At 36.6% G+C, this 20897-nt stretch overlaps 1 protein-coding gene across 4 annotated transcripts in view; it reads left to right on the plus strand.

Annotated features, from left to right (window-relative positions):
- LOC113440565 (catalase) overlaps positions 1-20897 on the plus strand; it is a 42106-nt gene that overhangs the window by 13455 nt on the left and 7754 nt on the right. The window contains exons 1-7 of one of the 4 annotated variants that reach the window (XM_026707010.2): positions 3608-3860; positions 11540-11711; positions 14877-14987; positions 16505-16635; positions 17631-17735; positions 19721-19846; positions 20316-20507. In XM_026707010.2, coding sequence (XP_026562795.1) covers positions 3795-3860; positions 11540-11711; positions 14877-14987; positions 16505-16635; positions 17631-17735; positions 19721-19846; positions 20316-20507 — 903 coding nt within the window. In that variant the 5' untranslated portion in view covers positions 3608-3794. Of the gene's footprint in view, positions 1-3607; positions 3861-11539; positions 11716-14876; positions 14988-16504; positions 16636-17630; positions 17736-19720; positions 19847-20315; positions 20508-20897 lie in introns of those variants that run through there. The other 3 variants (XM_087921332.1, XM_026707019.2, XM_087921333.1) reach the window with 3 other exon arrangements.

The raw sequence follows: 20897 nt of genomic DNA on the forward strand, positions 1-20897 counted from the left end.
TTAAATCTGTGTCAACTCTTACCAACCTTATAAATAGATCTTCTCTAAAATTATCTTTGCCCAAAGTGGCCCTTCAGGTCTTCCAAGGAAGTACCATAACTACCGTAATTCAATTCATTCCCCTTACTCCTGTTCATTATCTTGTCTTTCCTTCCAGCTTTTCCAGCATCACAGATTGCTCAAGGGAGCTGGGTCTTTGCATAATGTATTCAAAATATGATAATTGAAGCCTGGTCACTTGTGCTTTGAGCTAAAACTCTGGATTGGTTTCTTCTATGATCTGATTGTTTGTTTACTTCGCTACCCATGGTAATCCAAGGAATCTTTTCCATCACCCCAAATTCAAGAGCATCAGTGCTGTTTCTATCCTGCTTCTTCAGGGTTCAGCTTTCATTTCCACAGAGTGTCACAGGGAATATAATTGTCTGCACAGTTCTGAATTGTGTTAGTAAAACATGTTTAGGACATCTGAATCTCTCTTCAAAGGCCTTCATTGATACCCCACCAGATTCTAAAATATGACATTTCTTCACTGCTAGTTCCTTCACCATAGCTGAATCTAAAAAGCAGCAACTATTCACCATTTCACTTTAGTATCCTTGTTCAGCTCTGATTGAAGTCATCCTACATAAAGAGAAAGAACATAATTCATGGTTGAACTCAAACTTGTCTCTGGGATCTGAATTTCATTTACATTGATCTTTCATCTGCTACTAACCTTTCCTTTCTTCCTCTTCTGTGCTTACCTGCCTGGTTTCATCTGACCCTCTACATAAAATCATAGGTAAGATATGGTTCAAAAAATAACTTGAGTTGAAGATGGGTTATATAACAAATCACACTTTTTCCTCCTGGACCACATATAAAGGATAAAGTTCTCTGGGCTTTCCTCAGCCATATCTTTGTTAATATTTAAAATCATCTTTACACTAGATCACTACTGTTACCACAACTTCTCCTTCTCAAAGACATTAGAACATTAGAAATGAAAGGCATGAATCAAAGATGAAATGGTTATGAGAACATGAAATGTACTGCCTTTTTTAAATTCTAACAAAAATTTATTGCACCACTATGAAAATAATTTGCCTTATTTTTTTTTATCCTGAGATGCATTATGTACTGTGTAGTGTACTTGTATTCTTGACAACTGATGGTGTAGATTACCTAGGAAACTATAAAATCTCATTCGATTAGAATGAAGCAAATTTTAAAAACCAAATTCTCATTAATTACCACAGGAATATTATATGCTTCTTAAGGAAAAGCAGATCTAATTCCCTCTTTGAACTTTTTTTTAATCAACTTGGGGAAGTATGTTTCAATGTCCAAAATAATTTTACTTTTAAAGTAAATCTGACATAGAATTTAATTCAAAATGAAAACATTGCTGGACCAAACCTTCATATATTTATACCCCATCCAACACTGATTCTTTTATGTAAAAAGTTCGTTTTTCAGTTTCATGTGATCTTTTTTTAAATAAGGTTTTATTGTTTTTTAAGACAAACATAGGATAAACAAAACAATCTTTTTTAAAGAACTGATTCTCAGTTTTGACTCAATCTATTTTATAATTTTATGTGGTGAATTGTACTGTGTTTGCCATGGTTCTTGATCTTGATATTTATCCTTGCTTAAACCTCAATCATGATTTTAATCAAAGTAATTTAAACAAAGACAACTACAACTTCTTTGACATTGTTTTGATTTTAGATAAGAAATGTTCACTCATTTGTGCTTTATGTTTTTAGTTTTTAAATTTGTTTTCTATTTTCTATTTGTGTTAGATACTTTCTCTAAAATGTCAAAGAAAAGCCAGTCTGAACTAGTGGATAAGTTGGTGGCTTAGGAACTAGCAAACTGATTTCTAGTCCTATCTTAGGCCTGAAAGCTGGTTGGATTACTCTACTTGCTCAGCCCAACCCACCTCACAGGGTTGTTGTGGGGAAAATAGGAGAAAGAATATTAGGTATGTTTATCACCTTGATAAGAATAAGAAAAAGTGTATCCAAATCAAATAATGAAAAGAAAAAGGTCATTTGTGTTGAGCTGACTTCCTGGGGACTTCACAGATTTAAGACAGAATTAAAGTGGTGGCAGCCCAAAACAAAAATCAATTTACTTACTGCAGAACAGTAAGGTAGTAACCGGCTTACAGATCTTGCAGATCTTGTGCTAGAAAGAAATGACTTTTTCCCAGGCAAACAGACCAGTGATCTAAGTGCACACTGCTACTAGTACTATCAATAGCTAACTATTGAGGGTTGGCCTGTGCTGGCACCCCAGGGTAAGAGTAGGAATACAGAACCTCTTGGCCTGCCTTGTTCAGATATGGAACCATACTGTCCTTTAGTCTGTGGGAGGTTTGGTAAACCTAGATGAGATCAACCTCTGCTATCCTACTTTCAACTGCCTCTTCCTCAGGAACTGGCTGTATACCATCAGTGGAAGGGCATGCATTTGAGGGTCCTGCCATTATTGCTTCTTCTATAGATTCCTACAGTAGTCAGGCCTACATTTGTCTGATAGTCTTCCCCAAAGCCAGGGATATGGCTTTCTAGGGCTTTGTGTATCCTGAGGATTTTGAAAGCACGGAAAACTGAAGCACAACCATCTCCTCCTCCCCCTCCCAAGATATTTGAGCTGTAGGGAGCAGGAATGGAATTCCTTGCTTAGTTTCCAAATAATGCTATATATCACCTTCCATTCTTCCTCCCTTACACCTAGTTCATGAAACAAGGGGCACAGAGTATATATTTGGAAAGAGTTCTCAGCAATTGTGCCTCTATTTCTTACCTTCTGTGGATAGCACAAGGATGAGGACATCCCTACATTACTGAAAGAGAGGATAGAGTATCTGAGAAGCAGATTGAGGAACAGAAACTTCTTTGCAAGCATATTTGGATCAGAAAATCACGACTTTTACCATTCCTCTTAGTGGGGTTTGGGAGGAAGGAAAAGAGGAGGAAAGGAGGAGATAGAAAAAAGAAGGAAGGAAAGAAAGATTGAGGTGAGTTAAGGAAACTGAATGTATTAAGGGAGAAGCCCTATGTGTTAGTACTGTTTACTATCAAGTCTTGAGGATAGTGTGTGTTTTTTAATCTCCTTTATGCAAGCTGCGTTCTGAGTCAGTTATGAAATGTGTTTGGTTTTAAAAAATGATAAAGTGTAAAGAAACATGCCATAAAATGAAACCACCATAATCAGAAAGATAGAAAGATGGAAGAAAAGAAAAAGAAAAGAAAGATTGATTGAGGTACTCTGGGCAGTGAAAATTGAATTCCACCAAGATGGGAAACAAATACTATATGTTGGTTGGAAATATCGATAACTAGTTTCAGCAAAACAGGCAAGCACCAAGTTCAGGGACGCTACTGTGCCTGTTTTATCTGACCGATTCAAATATCAGATTCAAATATTACGTGGTGCCACCATATTGGTTTCTTTTCAGCCCTTTCCTTCTCCATCCCTTCGCTGGCCAGCAAGCCTGTCTCCCAGTATTCTTTTGCAAGCAGAAAAGAATATCTGTTATCACTCTTCCATCCAATAAGCATCAGAGAAAGAACTTTATGATGGGGGCGCACTTATCCAATGAAGAAAGGAAGGGGCGGGACCACAGGGGCGGGGGCGTTGAACTTTCACCAGCTGGCTTTATTAGGCGGGTGCAGCTGGGGTGTCAACCATAGTGATTGGAACGTTGCACTTTTGGCTTTTCGCAATATCTTTGAAAGAAGCGCTTCCCCAGCCGACAGCGTCCCATCTCTCGAGTCGGGGTCTCCGGTTCTCCCAAAATGGCCGACAATCGAGATTGGGCTAAGGAGCAGTTGAAGCGCTGGCAACAGCAGCGGGGCTCGCAGGTACCGATGGGTCTGTCGGCAGAGTCTGTTTCTTGCGCGCCCGGGAAAATCTGTCGGGCAACTCATTCGGGGAGGGGGCCGAGGACATCAATCTGGAATAGCGTAATTTAATACAGTATGTTGTTACTGGAGTAAAGAAGAGTCTTTCGTGTTTTTTTTAAGGATGAACGGATAGCCGGGGGGAAAAACGGACTGGAGATGTGCGGTTAATAACTGGGAAGAGGGAACTGTACTTCGGTCTTCAGGAGGAGAGTAGACTGGCTATAAGGAATAGTTTCAGAAATAATTTATCCTAAGTGTAATGTCCAAAATGTGATCTGCTTGCGTTACTCTGCATTAGGGCGTATCAAATTTTTGAACTTTGAATTTCCAAACATTAGGGGTGCTCAAAAGTTGTGACGTACCTTGGGGCTTGTAATACCGTCCCTTTTTCATTTGCGTGTCTCTTTTTTTGCAATAGCTAAGCAGTTTGTTATTTGGGTACTAAGTTCAATTCAGCTAAAAAAAAAATCAAGTAGATAAAGAGTGTGGATTGTTGGGAGAACTCTGAAAAAAAGTAGCACTTTGTCCTTTACTTGCAAATTAATCTAACCTAGCTAATGTCTACATTTGAGGAACTGGATTTACCCGGATAACGGTAGTTATATTATCCGTGGTACTACTCATGTTGTCCTGGAGTGCAGTTTAATGACTTCGTTTCCTGACAGTAAAATGAAGGAAAATCCTTTCTCAGCATCTATCATATTCTTTCAAAAATGATATGCAATATATACCACCTTAAAAGGAAAAGTTCCTGGTGCAATCCATCCATGCTAAAGCTTTTTGAAGCTTATCTTCAAATGAAATAAATGTATTGAACACTGGTATCTGTTGGATTGAAAGAAATCTTAAAGAAGAATTGGTATACTCTTGCAGAACTGTTGGCAGTTTACTAAGTCTAATTAGTAATTCAAATCAGATCAGTATTTCAGTTATCAGAAAAGATCTAGGTAGGCTTGAATGCTTCTCTCCTACTCAGTTTCTCTTTCATTACTCACCTTTGTCAGCCTTCAAAACAGATGTGGGTGGGTTCAAATTCTGGGCTAAGACATAATAGAGTTGGTTTGTAATTTAGCATTGTGAACCAACCATCTTGGATTATAAGTCAAAGTTTATTGTATAATGTGATATCTGAACTCATCTTATTCCACAGATTATGGTTAATGTGATTTATTATCTGAATCTAGTTTGTACTTTATTCTTCATTTTCTAAGTTGATTGGAAATCTGCTCAAATTAATATATTTCATTCTGACTTGAAATATATTTTTCAATTTTGAATTATTAGAATATGGAAGTAGGGAATATCAGTTTATTTGTGGTCCTTTGGGTCATACTTTTGAGAATTGCTAAAAGCATGAATGCAATTAGTAATTATTATTTTAATACAATAAACTGCAAGCATAAATATAGCTAGGGAAAACTTAAGATGATAGCAAACAGTTTTTATTGTTCTGTTTTTATTTTTTTCATTTATTAACCAAGAAAATTACTTATTAAATAATGAGATACTAATTGTTTATTTTACACTATTTTGATTCTAATGTTTTTCTGTAATAGAATAAGTTTAATAATTTGACTGCATTTGTTTACTAAATTGAAAGTTATATTCCCTTCTGCATATTTCAAAGGAAACTTGATACATAATTAATAGATTTAACCTGAATAACAAGCAGATGATTCTTCAGTTTAAACATTATTTAGTATTTTTTTTATAATTCTAACTAAACTGTATGAAAGATGGCTTATATAGCAGTACGTGATTGCTCTTCACTTTGTATGATAAGTTTCTTCTGCTGTTCTCTCTTTTGCTCCCTTCCTAGCCTGCAACCTGCAAAGCAGATATGGAATATGTGCAAAAATGGAATTTGGGAGGATAGTTCAGTCTGTCAAAGTTATCCTTCTAAATCAGATAAAAATAATTTGACACAGCCTAGGAAGTCTAGGAAGTCATACACTATTATTAAAAATTTCAATTCAGTAAAGATTCAAATTTATTTCAAGTGTTGCTTCTATTTAGTACAGTAATTGCTTGAGCACGTAGAACTTATTTTGAAGATTAATTTACATGCTGAGGTAAAATGCATTCTTGTGACTAACACTCTTGACCTGCTTGCTTCCACTTAATCTATCCTCCATGACAAATGGTAAAAGAGGAGAATAAACAATTTGTAGGAATTAATTCCATTGAATTGAATTGAAACACCAGGGGAAATCCTAGCAGTTAGCATAGTAGTCCTCAAACCCAAAATTTCTGCTGTTAAGTGATACATTTGTTAAATGAGTTTTGCCCCTTTTCATGATCTTTCTTGACACAGTTGTTAAATGAATCACTGAAGTTGATAATTTAGTAACCTGGTTGTTTAGTAAATCTGGTTTCCCCATTGATTTTCCTTGTCAGAAGGTTGCAAAAGGTGATCACATGACTTTGGAACACAGCAACAGTCATAAATGTGAACCAGTTGCCAAGCATTGGAAGCTTGATCACATGATCATGAGGATGTTGCAAAGATTATAACTGTGAAAAACAATCATAAGTCACCTTTTCCCAGTGCTGTTGTAACTTTGAATGGTCATTAAATGAACTGTCAAGGGCTACCTGTCTAAGAGGGTGATATATATATGAAGATAGCCGTATCTATTTCTGCTGTTGCAACTGAATATTTACTGTCCCCTATTCAAATTTGGAAGGTTGCCTTAATGAGGATGCATAGAAATCGGATATTTTATTATATTCAATCTTTTTTATTTTAAAACTCAGATTTTGTATAAGACAAAACTGATTTGGTTAGATTTGTTGTTTTATTCTACTAATGTACTGTCTTTTCTTATAAGCACATAACAAATCAAATTACTACTATTACAATAATATACTTAAACAATTAAATTTGGAAGTAGTTAATTTGATTACTCTCTAGCAATTTATATGCTATAGTTATTTTCACCAATTTTGGCATTAAAAAATTACAATTTAATAAAAGTTCTTAAAGATTTCTGATATTGCATGTGGCCCTGAAGGCTTGGATTTAATGGCTTTCTTATCCATGCAGCACATCATTAAATAAAAGACATATTATCAAAAGTTTTGGAAGTGTGGGAATATTTTTTGTTTTATGAGGTCTTGTGATGAAACTTCCCTGAAGCATGCAACTAGAATATGCATTAATACATAGTAATTCTCTTGCACATTTAGCTTGACACACCTTAATAGGTCACATCACTATAGTATGAGATATATCATCCACCTTCTTGGCCATTAGAGCATTTTCTCACGGTCCAATAATCAAGCTCCTTTCAATGTTTTGAATGTTTCATAGAAGTAAACTATATTGGAAAACTACTTTTCAAAATGCAAGAAAAGATTATGCATTCAGAACTCTTTGAGTGCAGTATATCTACCAACCTTGGTTTGAAACTTTTATTATAACACTATTTTTAAGAATTGTTATCATAAAGATTACAGATATATCCCCATGATTTTGCTCAATTTTAAATCTCAGAGAAGCATTTATTTTTTTTAACCAAAATAGATCTTGGGGGACTTTTAGTATAACCTGATTTCAAGATTTCTGCAGCTTTTTCATGTTTCATCTTTAACAAGAATTCTGCTTCCATTGAACTTCTCTCCTCCCTGTGCTTCTGGCAGTCTGTGCTCAGAAGTTTTAGTTAATAAATATAGTAAATTGCTAAAGTTGCAGGTTGTCATTTCAGAGCTGCTGACTGTAATATTTGAGAGTAGAAATGCCTGAAGTTTGCAGAAAGAGCCAGTGTTATAAAATGAAAGAAAGGTGAAACCAGAAATCTACAGATCAGTCAACTTGGTTATCTGGGAAAATACACAAGAAGTCAAGAAATCTGAGAAAGACTACTTTTTTTTTTACATAATCACAACATAATATTTCTCAGTAAATTTTGATCAAATTCTGTTCAAGTTTCCCATATTGTTGGACACAGTAAATTTTAGTCAAATGATCCTGAGAAATGTTTAAAAACTGTGTGTATGACATTTGTTCCTGAACTGCACAAATGCTGAGAATAAGAACAATCTGTGAAAAACTGTGCCAAAGATTACACTGTTCCATGACAGCTAGGCAAAATGTGAATTTAATGACACACAACAAGGCAACATTAATAAATTGTTTTCCTCTGCTTTTCTCCTTCCTAATGTTCAGAATCCTTAAAGAGAGAAAAAAAAACCTAGTCATATGAGGATAAACCTGTGTTAGTCACGTGAGTCTCGTTAAAGAATTATCAATGCCTTAGGACAGGGGTGTCAAATGAGGGCCGCATCAGGGTTGTGTTTGACCTTGGGGGGCTGGGGTGGGCATGGCCAGCTCGATGTCATTCTTGTTGGGGGAGCCTGTGGTGGCCCGAGTGCTCTGCCAGTAAAAATGGGCTCTCAAGTTCCGTTTTTGGCTGTGATGGCCTCCTGCAACCCTCTGGCAGCAAAAACAGAGCTCAGGAAGGACGCACGCAGCCCTCACAAGCTCTGTTTTCACTGGCAGAAGCACTGTGGGCCAGTTCTTCATTGTTTCCAGCATTCTGCAGGCTGGATCTGGGCCTTGACCTCGGGCCTTGACTTTGACATCCTTGCCTTTGGACAATTGTGATACAAACAGTTGAGCTTTAGTAGTCAGATCCATCACTTTGCATTGGGTCTAAAAAGATAATATCAAGTGGCTGCTTCAAAACAATTCACACTTGTTACTGAGCTGCACAGTGCACTCTATTACCTGAACTGCAACATTTGAATTGTATTATAGGATGATAGAATTGGTAAGTTATCGCCTGATTGATTTTTGTCAATGGACAAGGAGCAAAAGAACAGTAGCATAAATTTGTCCAAATATCATCTTTGCATTGCTACATGTTCCTTTCACATTTCTTTTATCTCCAACTGAAATAGTAACATTGAGTAACTTGTTAATAGAATCCAGAAATCTTTTTGTGCAGTTATTTTATTAACTACAACAAATCCTCAGGTTGCTGTTTGTTACTAAAGAAAAATATTTTATTACTTTAACTTTTTTTTCTCTCTGTGCCCTCCATTAAAAACATAAATTAAAAAATATTACTGTAGGATCTTCTTTAAAATTTAATCAGAATGTGTTATCCATGTTGTTTCTAAATAGGATACATTTTTAAATTAATTTACTCAAGTAAAAAAGTAGGTTCCAGTTTGTTCGTAATTCCTATGGAATTTCATTTTGCACAATCCCTTTCTTATCTTTCTTCATTTTTGAGTGGGATGCATTGGACTATCACATTTAACAACTGGATGATTTGAATACCTAGATAAATCTGCATTTCCTAAATGCAACCCTAGTCAATCATGAATAATGAAGCATCTGTGAGTCTTCCAAGATAGGAAACCAAGTGCAGAAATCCCATTTGCAACTCCACAATGATGTTTCTTTAACTCAAGAGTGAAGCCTAAGTGTCTTCACTTGAGTGAAATGCAGGAAGCACATTCAAAAATATAATATATGAGACCACCTAAGAAGATAATTTAATGACTTATTTACCAGTACAGCAGAGTCATAAGATTTGTCAAGAGCTTGGAAGTGTGGGAGTATTTCTTGTTTTATGAGAGCTGCTGATGAAACATCCTGAAACATGCAACTGATATATATGCATTAATCCACACAACCCATAGTGATTCTCTGTATACCTATTGCTTGACGTACCTTAATTTATCATGTTACTGATGTAACAGAAGTGACAATGTTAATCCACTCTCTGGTCCTATAATTAAACTTTCATCAGTTTGAATGTTTCACAAACCTCTTTAAAAATAGCGAAGACTTTTTTTTCAAAGCATGTGAAAAGATTAGGAAAATTCAACTTCCATCCAGCTGAATTTTTTTTGCATGCATGCATGTCTCAAGTCATGTGCTGCTCTATCAATTGTGCTCTAGCTAATTCAGAGGTCTATTGAGTGCGGCATTTGTTTTGAGATGAGTGAATGGACATGTGCAATACTTTTCCTCCAAAGCAGGAAAAGTTACTCAAGAAAGTACTTGACTTCAGGAAACATTGCAGAGGTGGCAACAAGATGCAACCCTCTGTCATTGCCTTATTACCATGTTTATTTATTTTATTTGTCAAGCAATTATAAGATAACAGGTATAAGTATAAACATAGTTATGAATACATGAAATGGATGCATATAAGAAAAATAAAAAGAAACAATAGGACAGGGATGGTGGACACCTTGGTGCGCTTATGCATGCCCCCTACAGACCTCTTAGGAAAGGGTGAGGTCAATGGTTGACAGTCTTAAGGTTAAAGTTTTTGGGGTTAGGGGAAGAAACCACAGAGTCAAGTAGAGTATTCCAGACATTGACCACTCTGTTGCTGAAGTCGTATTTCCTGCCATCAAGTTTGGTGTGGTTAACCTTGAGTTTGTATCTATTGTTTGCTCTTGTTTATGGTTGAAGCTGAAGTATTCGTTGACCAGTAGGACATTGCAATGTATGATTTTATATACGATACTTAGATCAGACCGAAGGCGGCGTAGTTCTAGGTTTTCTAGGTCTAGAATTTCGAGTCTGATGGCATAAGGTATTCTGCAATGAGTAGAGAAGTGGAGAACGCTTCTTATGAAATATTTCTGGACTTTCTCAACTGTGTTAATATCAGATACGTAATGTGGGTTCCTTTAAACTTCCTTAATTGAAGCACATATATTTCTGAGCCTGCAAGCACCTATGCAAGCAAGAATCTATGCGATTCCACTATGGGCCTGCCAACAATAGAGCAAGATGCCATTGTTGGATCTGAAGTATTGTCATTGTCTTTGGATACAGATGCCGAACATTACAAAGGTGTATATATAGGAAATGTGGTTTCCTAAATCTTGTGACATGGAAATCTAATACCCCTGAACTGAAGACTTTTATTATAAAACATCTTTGAAAAAAGTTGTCATTCTAAGAATTGTGGCTATATTTTTTTTGCTGTCTCAGAGGAACATCTATCAAGGGAAAAGAAACCCACCTCTCTGGTGTCAGCATAGCTTCATTTAAAGAATAGCCTCTTTTTGCAGTTGTACCTGTCTTTGAGAGCATCATCTCCTCTAGGAATTACATTTGTACAAAAACTGGCCATTTGTAAAGCACTAATCCTAGCTTTGCTGTTGACCCTGGAGCCTGACCCAGCTTGGGCGAGTCTGCTAAATGGCTTATATGAGCCATTGTATGAATGTTCTCAGCTGCTTTTTTTTTTTTAATTCTGGTTGTTTATATTATTTTTTCTTCTGTTTTAATTGTGAGCCACCCAGAGTCATGTATATAAAACTAATGGCCTATGCATTTATTAAATAAATAAATACAATCTTGGCTTCCTTACAGAACTAGCCCTAATAACTATTTGCCTTACTTTTTAATATTTCAGTCTGGAAATTTATGTAACCAGGAGAATGTTTTTAAATAGTGCACTTTTCTTCCATTGTTGTTGTTCCATTGTTGGAATTTTATTGGGTTATATAGCATGGCTAAACTCTTTATGAAATGAAATAATAAAGTCTGAGATAAACATTTTCCTGTAGCTTAAGGAAGTAAATTTCATCAGATACCTATCAAATTAATCTGGGATTGTTTTCAAGTTACCATTAAAAGATGTTTCTTGTTTTGAACTTAGGAAGCCAATTGCTTAACCACAGGAGCTGGAATTCCAGTGGGAGACAAGCTGAATGTCCTGACTGTTGGTCCAAGAGGCCCACTCCTGGTTCAGGATGTGGTTTTCACTGACGAGATGGCACACTTTGACCGAGAAAGGATTCCTGAGAGAGTTGTCCATGCCAAAGGAGCCGGTTAGTCTTTGAATTTGCATTATGTCTTTCTTTTTAGCCTAGTTAGTGTGGTATTGTTACCGTGTCCCTTACAGCAGTGGTTCCCAACCTTTCCAGTGGAGTATAGCAGTGAGTGGAGAGCACTTGAGCTCATACACCAGTGGAGAGTACTCGCACATGAAGTTCCATTTGTGTGTGAGCACAAGCACCCTCCACTGCGGTGTCTTCCGCTCATGCAAGTGGAGCTGTGCATGTGAGCATAAGGGCTTATCACTCACATAAGTGGTGATTCATGCCTGCCCATTGCTCACACAGCCTGGTTTCAAACAGGCTGCAGCCCAGGAGTTGGGGACCCCTGCCTTATAGACTGTAGGTATGTTTTTGTGATTGACAACACTGAAACTGTGTCTTGTATGGGTTTAATCATTCTGTTCAGGAGTCTATTTTTATTCTGTGATGCTTATACGATATTCTGAGGGGTAGTCAATGATAGTCCTACCAGGTTCAAGGTTGATTCAGCCTTCCATCCTTCCAAGGTCATTAAAATGAGGACCCAGATTGTTGGGGGCAATAGATTGACCCTGTAAATCACTTAGAGAGGGATGTAAAAGCACTGTGAAGTGGTATATAAGTCTAAGTGCTATTGCTATTATAGCAACATGGATTTCTGCTACTGATTTTCTTCATTAGGAGCTTGAATGATCTGTGATCTCTCCACTTGTGAGATATTTGAAGTTGCTATGTTTTGTCTTGTTTTTATTTACCTTTCCTCAATTTATTTAGCTAATTGATACAAGTTAATAACACTTTTTCCTTTAAAAAACTTAAGTGTTAAAATTGTGCTTACTCTTTTGCATGGCTCTTAGATTTGTAAACAGAAGTAACCAGGAAATATTAGAATCAGATTAACGTTCTTTTTAAGATTTGAAAAAGAGTTCATTTTTATAACTTTTTCACTTTGTTCTATAATAATGCATTCTTTTCTAAATATACTCTACTGAATCCTTGCTTAATTATGTTATGTTTGCCAAGGACTTATAAACATAATTTACTTGTCAACTTTTAATTGATTCATAACATTTTTCTCAGAATTTTTAAATGGGCATGCAGAAATAAGTATTCTCTAGAGAAATAATTACTTTGCATTTATTACTCCAGAAACATTATTATGATTCAGAGCTTCTTATTGATGTAGCCATATCATGCTTTAATGTTTAATTTGGAGTTTTTTTCTTACATGTAATGCACATTTTCTACACACAAATCTAATAAAGAATAAGCTATGTGCAGAAATATTCCAAAAATACCATTGCTCAATCTGGAAAGTCCATTTGTGTGCAATGGCTCAGGATCAAATAATTGGTATGCTTGATGTATGAGAGGTGGCACCTTGCTTGGCTATGGCTGCTTCAGCTCTCAAAAATTTTGGGGTTTTGGAAAAGAATGAGCCATCTAGATTGAATGACTTTCTAAGAATAGGGACAAGAAAGCAGAGTTGTAATGTTAAACTGCTTGTATGATCTTCAGTCCATATTGGATATGGAGAATAAAAACAGCCTTATTTTAAATGTTGGTAAAACTGAAGAGATTGTTGTCGATTTCAGAAAAGGCAGGCACCGCCACACAGCTCTAAGTATTAATGATTCACCTGTGGAGATGGTTAGGGCATCAAGTTTCTGTGTGGGCAGCTAACGAGTAGGCTGGCTTGGTTGCTCAACAGTGAGACACTGAAATGGGCACAGCAGCATCCGCATTTTCTGCATTGCATGAGAAAAGTCCATCTTCCTTCTCCCTGTCCTTACGACTTTCTATAGAGGGACAATCGAGAGCATCTTATCATATGGTATTACTGTCTGGTTTGGAAGCATTCCTGCTTTGGACAGGAAGGCGGTGCAGAGAGCGGTGAGGATGGCAGAAAAGATTATTGCTAGTTCACTTTCTTCTATCCAGGACATAGCAAATAATTAATGCTTGACCAGGGTCCCCAGTATTATCTGGGAAAATACACATTGTCTTCACAACCTATTGGTATCTGAAGCAGAACATCCAGATTCAATCACAATTTCATTCCTTATAGTATCAACCTTGTGAACTTTCGAGCTTCCTTATTCTGTTCTGTATTCAAGATGGACAGTGATGTCTGTCTGTGTGTATAGCATGTGTATATGTATGTTATGTATGTGTACACTTTTGAGAGCAAGCAACAGAATTTCATTTTTAATGTGTACCAGTGTGTCCACAGTAAAAAATGGCAATAAAGGTTATGTATCTATCTAAAAGAAGGAAAAAAAATCAATGAAAGTTGATTGATGGATTCAACTTATATGTTGTCCATTCGCTGTTCAGAGTTGATGCCTTCCTTTTTGTTAGCAGAATCCTTTGCTGAATCAGATTTCCATTAAAAGGCACTGCTATATTTATAGTAACAAAAATTAGCATAAAATGTGTGCATATGAGCTGCTAATAATAAAGAAAATATTATCTTCTGCTTCATCTACCATAACTGATAATCTGTGATGACCCAGAGTGAAACAGAAACGTAACAAAATCCAAAACATAAATAAATGTCCTTTAATGTCTCCAACTTGGCCCCACTGTTCAATAATTCTCAGTTGGAGATAAAAAGTACTCAAAACTAGTCTTCAAAAGAAAGCAATACAGGGCGAATTTAATGAACAGATAGAAGTGAAAATAAAAATCAAACAAACTACAATGATGAAATTTCCACAACGGAACAGGGGAAGTATTTACCAAATTCAAGGAGATAACGGCACAGTCTGTTGGAAGGATGCCTACCAAGATAACCTCAAACCAAAATAAAACATGCTTTGTCTCCAGCATTTGCCAGAATGCAGGTCCAAACTTTTATGCAGTTCTCACACCTGCAGCCCATGAAGAGGTTCAAGGCCCTCTCCTCCCGAGTAGACCATGTCTCTCCTTATCCTCTCCTCCCTGCGTGCCCTAGGATGGATAGGGGATGGGCCTGGGTCCTCCTCTGACTGCTCAGCTGGTCTCTGCTCTTCCCCAGCCTCCTCCACAACCTCCGAAGCCACACTTCCACTCCCTGTTGGCTATTCCTCCTTTCCCTCAGAGTCAGTCTCCACCAGGGGCATGACATATTCCTTCCAAATCTATTAACTTTGGAACAGTCTTTTTAAAATTGTAATAAACTAACCTCTTTTACAGGAGCATTTGGCTTTTTTGAAGTGACTCATGATATCACCAAATTCTGCAAAGCAAAGGTATTTGAGCACATAGGCAAAAGAACTCCAATGGCTATTCGATTTTCAACTGTTGGTAAGGATCTTGCAGATTTTCAGTGTATCTTATTTATTTACTTTATACATAAAGGAGTTTTATTGAACATACATGCTTATTTATATATCAATTCAATACTTTAATCTATTTGGTGGATTTTTATGTACTGTTTTTAATTGACACTGGGCAATAAGTCATTTAATAAGTAACACCTTTAGTATGAAATGTTGATCCCTTATATTTTCCTAATTTTTAGTAGAATATTAGGATTAATAGCAGTGTATTCTTGAACAGGTTTTATGAATAGCAGAAACATAGGCATGTTTATTGCTGCATGCACTTGAAAAAGAGTAATGACATATGGGTAGTCCTTGACTTATGCCCATAATTGGTACCAGAATTTCTGTTACTAGCAAGGAAATTGTTAAATGAGTCTTTGCCCAATTTTGCAAACTTCTTTGACATGGTTGTTAAGCAAATCAGTTGTGGTAAGTGAATCACACAGTCCTTAAGCAAGTCTTGATTCCTTTGACTTTGCTTGTCAGAAGCCATCTGGGAAGATCACAAATGGCAATCACATGACCCTGGGATGCTACAACCATCATAAATACATGGTCATTGCCAAATACCCAAATTTTGATCACGGATAGCACAAGAGTCATAAGTGTGAAACTGGTTGTAAGCTACTTGTTAAAATGCTGTTGTAACTTTGAATGGCTGCTAAATGAATGGTTGTAAGTCAAGGACTATCTGCATAATGATATTTGTCAGCTTGTTTTAGATCAGGGGTGTCAAACTCAAGGTCCGGGGGCCAGATCCGGCCCACGGGGTGATTAGATCTGGCCCGCAGGGCCACCCTGGAAACGGCAAAAGACTGGTCTGCGGTGCCTTTGCCAGCAAAAACAGAACTCGGGTGGGCTGCACACAGCCCTCTTGAGCTCTGTTTTCATTGGCAGAGGGTTACTTACAGGATGCCGTTGCAGCCGAAAACGGAGCTCAGGAGCCTGTTTTCTCTGGCAGAGGGCTCAGGCCACCACAGGCACCCCTGACACGAGTGATGTCGAGCTGACACACCCACTCTGGGCACACCCACTCTGGCCCTCTGAGGTAAAATACAATCCTGATGCGGCCTTCAATGAAATTGAGTTTGACACCCCTGTTTTAGATGTTATATTTATTTTGTGCTGCTTCGTTATGTTTTGTCTATATTTCTAATTGTTCTAATGTGGGACTACATTCTATAAGCTCTCTAGAGTCTCCTGAAGTGAGTGTCCCTAATAAATTTACAGAAATGAATTAATTTAAACATAGGTTTTTCCTACAGGAACTCATTGAATTTATACTGCACATTATTTAAATTTAAAAGATAATCTTCAAGTACTTTTTCCATTTCTCTAAGTTATTTCATCCAAACCTCCTGTATTTATCTTTTAAATGTCAACTGTACAGATTATAGATTCCACAGGAAGTAAATACATAGACAAAGTTAGTCAAGGCATTAGACTATGTACATAGGATCTAATCATGGGAATTTTTATTTTTTATTTTCTATTTAGCTGGAGAAGCAGGCTCAGCTGACACAGTGCGTGATCCCCGAGGCTTTGCAATGAAATTCTATAGTGAAGATGGAAATTGGGATCTTGTAGGGAACAACACTCCAATCTTCTTCATTAGAGATGCAATACTGGTAAATTGGAACAGATGTGTTCTTAATCAGGTTTCTGTCAAAAGCCTTGGAGCATATTAAATGTGGCCATTGTTTTGGAATCTGCCATTATAGTTCCTTCTGGACACCTATAGCTGTTTGATGGCATATTGTAAATGACTATAGTTTTTTTTTGCAGTGGGCATAAATCCATCAGTCAATAAATCTTATAGAAAGGGCTGCATTGTGGTCATTGATGAGTCTAAACTAGGATTTCCAGTTTGAGGTGGGAAAGAAATCTTTATTTTAGAATGAAACCTATAAGGTTTGGGTGCTTTCTGTCACAAAATGGGATAAAAGTCTTCCATAGATTTGTAGCAATAATAGTGATAGGAAGTACCACATGTTGCAAGGGAAAAGAATGCAGAAGTTCTAGTTTGCCTATCTTGTAAAGGCAAATTAAATTGAGGGAAATTGTATGGCAATACAGGTAGACCTCATCCTAAGACCACAATTGGGCCCCAATGTATGTTGCTAAGTGAAACAGTTGTTAAGTGAGTTTTGCCCCATTTTGTGACCTTATCATATTTGTTAAGTGAATCACTGCAATTATTAAATTACTAAGTTACTAAGTGAATCTGGCTTCCCCATTGACCTTGCTTGTCAGAAGGTTGCAAATATGACCAGGGACACTACAACCAACATAAATATGAGTTAGTTGCCAAGTATCTGAATTTTGATGTACATTTAAATTCACAAGAGTTCTACTAAAATGAGTATCTGAAAGTGAAAATAAGGAAACAAAAGTCTTCATCATTACAGTCTTAATGATTGTATATAAAAATTCATTGGGTTTTGTTCATTTTATTTGCATCCTCATAATTTAGTAGCTGGCACAATAAATTCAAACAGATTGTTTATGATTCATAAATGCATAGTTTTAAAGCAAGCTCAGAACCTGTGCAGGAAATCGGCAGTAGATTTAACTCTACTGCAAACGTATAATATTTTAATTCTTTCTTTGTGTACTCTGTTAGTTTCCATCTTTTATCCATAGTCAAAAGAGGAATCCACAGACACATCTAAAAGATGCAGACATGGTATGGGACTTCTGGAGTCTTCGCCCTGAGTCTTTGCATCAGGTAAGATTTTACTCCCTTTTAATTACTTTTAGTCAGAGGAAATGCCAAAGATCAAAGATATAAATTAAAAACTTGATTATTGTTAGGCTGCTACATAAAATTACATATCTTATTATAGAAAAAGTTGTCAAGAAAGAAGGAAATTGGGTTGAGTTTCTATGACATCTTTATCTTCTTAGGTATTTTAAATATATTTTTAGATTTTTTTATATAAAAGCCAAAATAGTCAAAGCTGCTCTTAACCCTTTCTTGTTCTAATTCCACTCTTGCAAACATGAAGGGAAGGGAAGAAAAACAGGGAGATGCCTAGAATTGCTTGAAATATATTTGTTTGTCTTTGCCAGTAAAATACGGAGCTAGAAATGTGCACACATAGGGGTGGGCTTCAAAAAATTTAGCAACTGGTTGCTGGGTAGCCATGGCCATGGCCCTGATGGACGTGGCCTAGTTGGCCTCCTGCACCACAGTGGGGGGGAGGGCGTTTTTGCCCTCCCTGGGCTCCGGAGGCTTTCGTCGAGCCTTGAGGAGGAGGAGGGCGAAAACAGCCTCCCTGGGCTCTGGAGGCCATCTTTTCTGGCCTTCCAGAGCCTCCAGGAGGTCTATTTTTCACCCTCCCCGAACCTCCGCGTGGGCCCTGCACCTACCTGGGGCCCAAAACGGGCTGCATGGAGACTCCTGGGATGGGTGGGAGGGGTGGGTGGGTGGGACCAGCCAGTTGTTGCAACTACCAGTTTGGCGATATTAAATTAACTGGTAGCAACCCACCCCTGTAGTGTACATTATGTATAAAAGCCAAAAATTAAATGGCAGAACACATATTTTTATTTATCTGTTGATACTCTGTATTTGCAAAAAACAAAAGCAATAAAAATTTCATAACATGCAAAACAGCAGCTAAAAAATTTTTTGTTTTAAAAAAAATCCGGCTTAAGACTTATTTTGAAAGAGCCATTCAAAAAATTAGATTGTTTTCAAAGTTTGCTTAAATATAAAAGAAACTGCAAAATTTCCCCATGGAAAGATTTGAAAAGTCTTTGTTACCACTATGTGGCTATGCTTATACTGAAAGAATGTTTAATTATGAGAATTTGTTATCAATGCTCAGCAACATAAGCTCATATTTGAAGTACTGAGCTTCGTGCAGCCAATTCCAATTCATTTATTTCTGGGCTGGAAAATAAACTTGGGGAGATATTAGTAGCACTTTTCTTTGATTAATTCAAAGTTTTAAGTTTAACTCTTCGTTGTACACAGTTCAGAGACATCCAAAGAAATTGTGCTTCGGTTGTAGATGTGTTACTTATTTATTGTGCTGCTCTTTTTCCTACAATTTACCAAGGGAACAGTATAAATATAAACGCAATATAAATTCTTCAAATAAAATCATCACCATAAGACTATAAGTGTTTAAGATAGTAATTACAGAAATCCAAATAAAAAGGTTTGTTCTAAGAAATAGAATAATAGACACTATTAAAAGTACTGTTGATCTTGTTCATGTATGTATGTATGTATGTATTATATAAAGAAATGTTTTTTTGGAAGTGGTTTGCCATTGCCCCCTTCCTAGGGCTGAGCGAGATTGACTGGCCCAAGGTCATCCAGTTGGCTTTGTGTCTAAGGCAGGTCTACAACTCATGTTCTCCTGATTCTAGCCTGGTGACTTAATCACTGTCCCACACTGCCTTTTCTATATAACTTTTACTTAACAGAGTATATGATTGTTTCTTTCCTTAATATGTTGCTGACTGACACAGGCACTGTTTTTCTTGTGAATATGCTGAAATGAAGAAAAACATTCTCCACAAGAAGCATAATTATTCTTATTTCTTGAATGAATGTCATGAAACTGCCATACGATATTATAGATACTGGGTAGGTCTCAATGGGAATAGGCATACAGTTGGAATATATCTTTGTGTGAAAAGAGACAGTTGTTCAATTCTCATTAAAGATGGCTATGTACATTATTTTGGCGCATGTAGGTATCATTCCTGTTCAGCGATCGTGGCATTCCAGATGGGCACCGTCACATGAATGGCTATGGGTCACATACATTTAAGCTAGTCAATGCTTACGGCAATGTAGTGTACTGCAAATTCCATGCAAAGGTAATAATAGTCTATTGATACCATTTCCTGCTCAATGTTGAGCCATCAAAAGTCTGTCTCCAACTGTGCCTTATGAATCCACATATCTTTCTTCTTTCAATTTATATTGGCCATGCTTTTAATTGCTAAGCAAAGCCACTTGCATCCATATCAGTTCCGATTTCTAAATAATAACAATATTATTTTAGCAACAGGCTTATGTTTCCCTTTGTATATGGGAATTTTTACTCCTTCTACCCATAATACTGTCTTTTCTAAATGCAATTTCACAATACATCTTTGGACCTAGACTTGTTTTTTGTATAGAAGCTTTATAAACATTCTCTTATAGTAGATTTTTAAACTGCTCTGTTATAATTCATATTACTGTTACTGGGTTAGGGTTAAGGATAAGGTTAACTATTTCTACATTAATAATTATAGATAGCAAGTTATTTATTAACATTTTGATTGCTTTCCAATATTTTAGACTGATCAAGGAATTAAAAACCTTTCTGTCAAAGATGCAGAAAGACTGGCTTCTGAAGATCCGGATTATGGCCTGCGTGATCTTTACAATGCAATTGCTAATGGAAACTTCCCCTCTTGGACTTTCTACATTCAAGTTATGACATTTGAACAAGCTGAGACATTTCCATTTAATCCTTTTGATGTTACAAAGGTGAGTATATTTTTGTGACCTTTTCTCCAACATACAACATAGAATAGAAAAGGTAAATTTCTATATTTTACAAGCCCAAGCTGAATGTAGTAAAATAAAATACTGTTGAGGTATTCCCCATTAGGAGAATGAGTGCACTCAGGGAAATGTAGTGAGAGTGGTGTTGAATAACACACAACTAGCATACAGATACACTGAATAGTAAAATGTAGGTTTTACTTCCAGTAAATGGGTAAACGAAGTCCAACGAACAGTCCAAATCACACACAGTTAAGCAGGTAGTATTCAATACAATCAGTCTAGGGATAATCCAAAAAATGAAGTCCAGTATCATAAACAAAGTTCAGTAAACTTTCAGTAAACTTTTAGGAGTTTGCTAACAGTTTGCAA

This window comes from Pseudonaja textilis, chromosome 1 (assembly GCF_049901715.1).
Source record: "Pseudonaja textilis isolate UNSWEBS1 chromosome 1, rPseTex1.2, whole genome shotgun sequence".
NCBI lineage: Eukaryota > Metazoa > Chordata > Lepidosauria > Squamata > Elapidae > Pseudonaja > Pseudonaja textilis.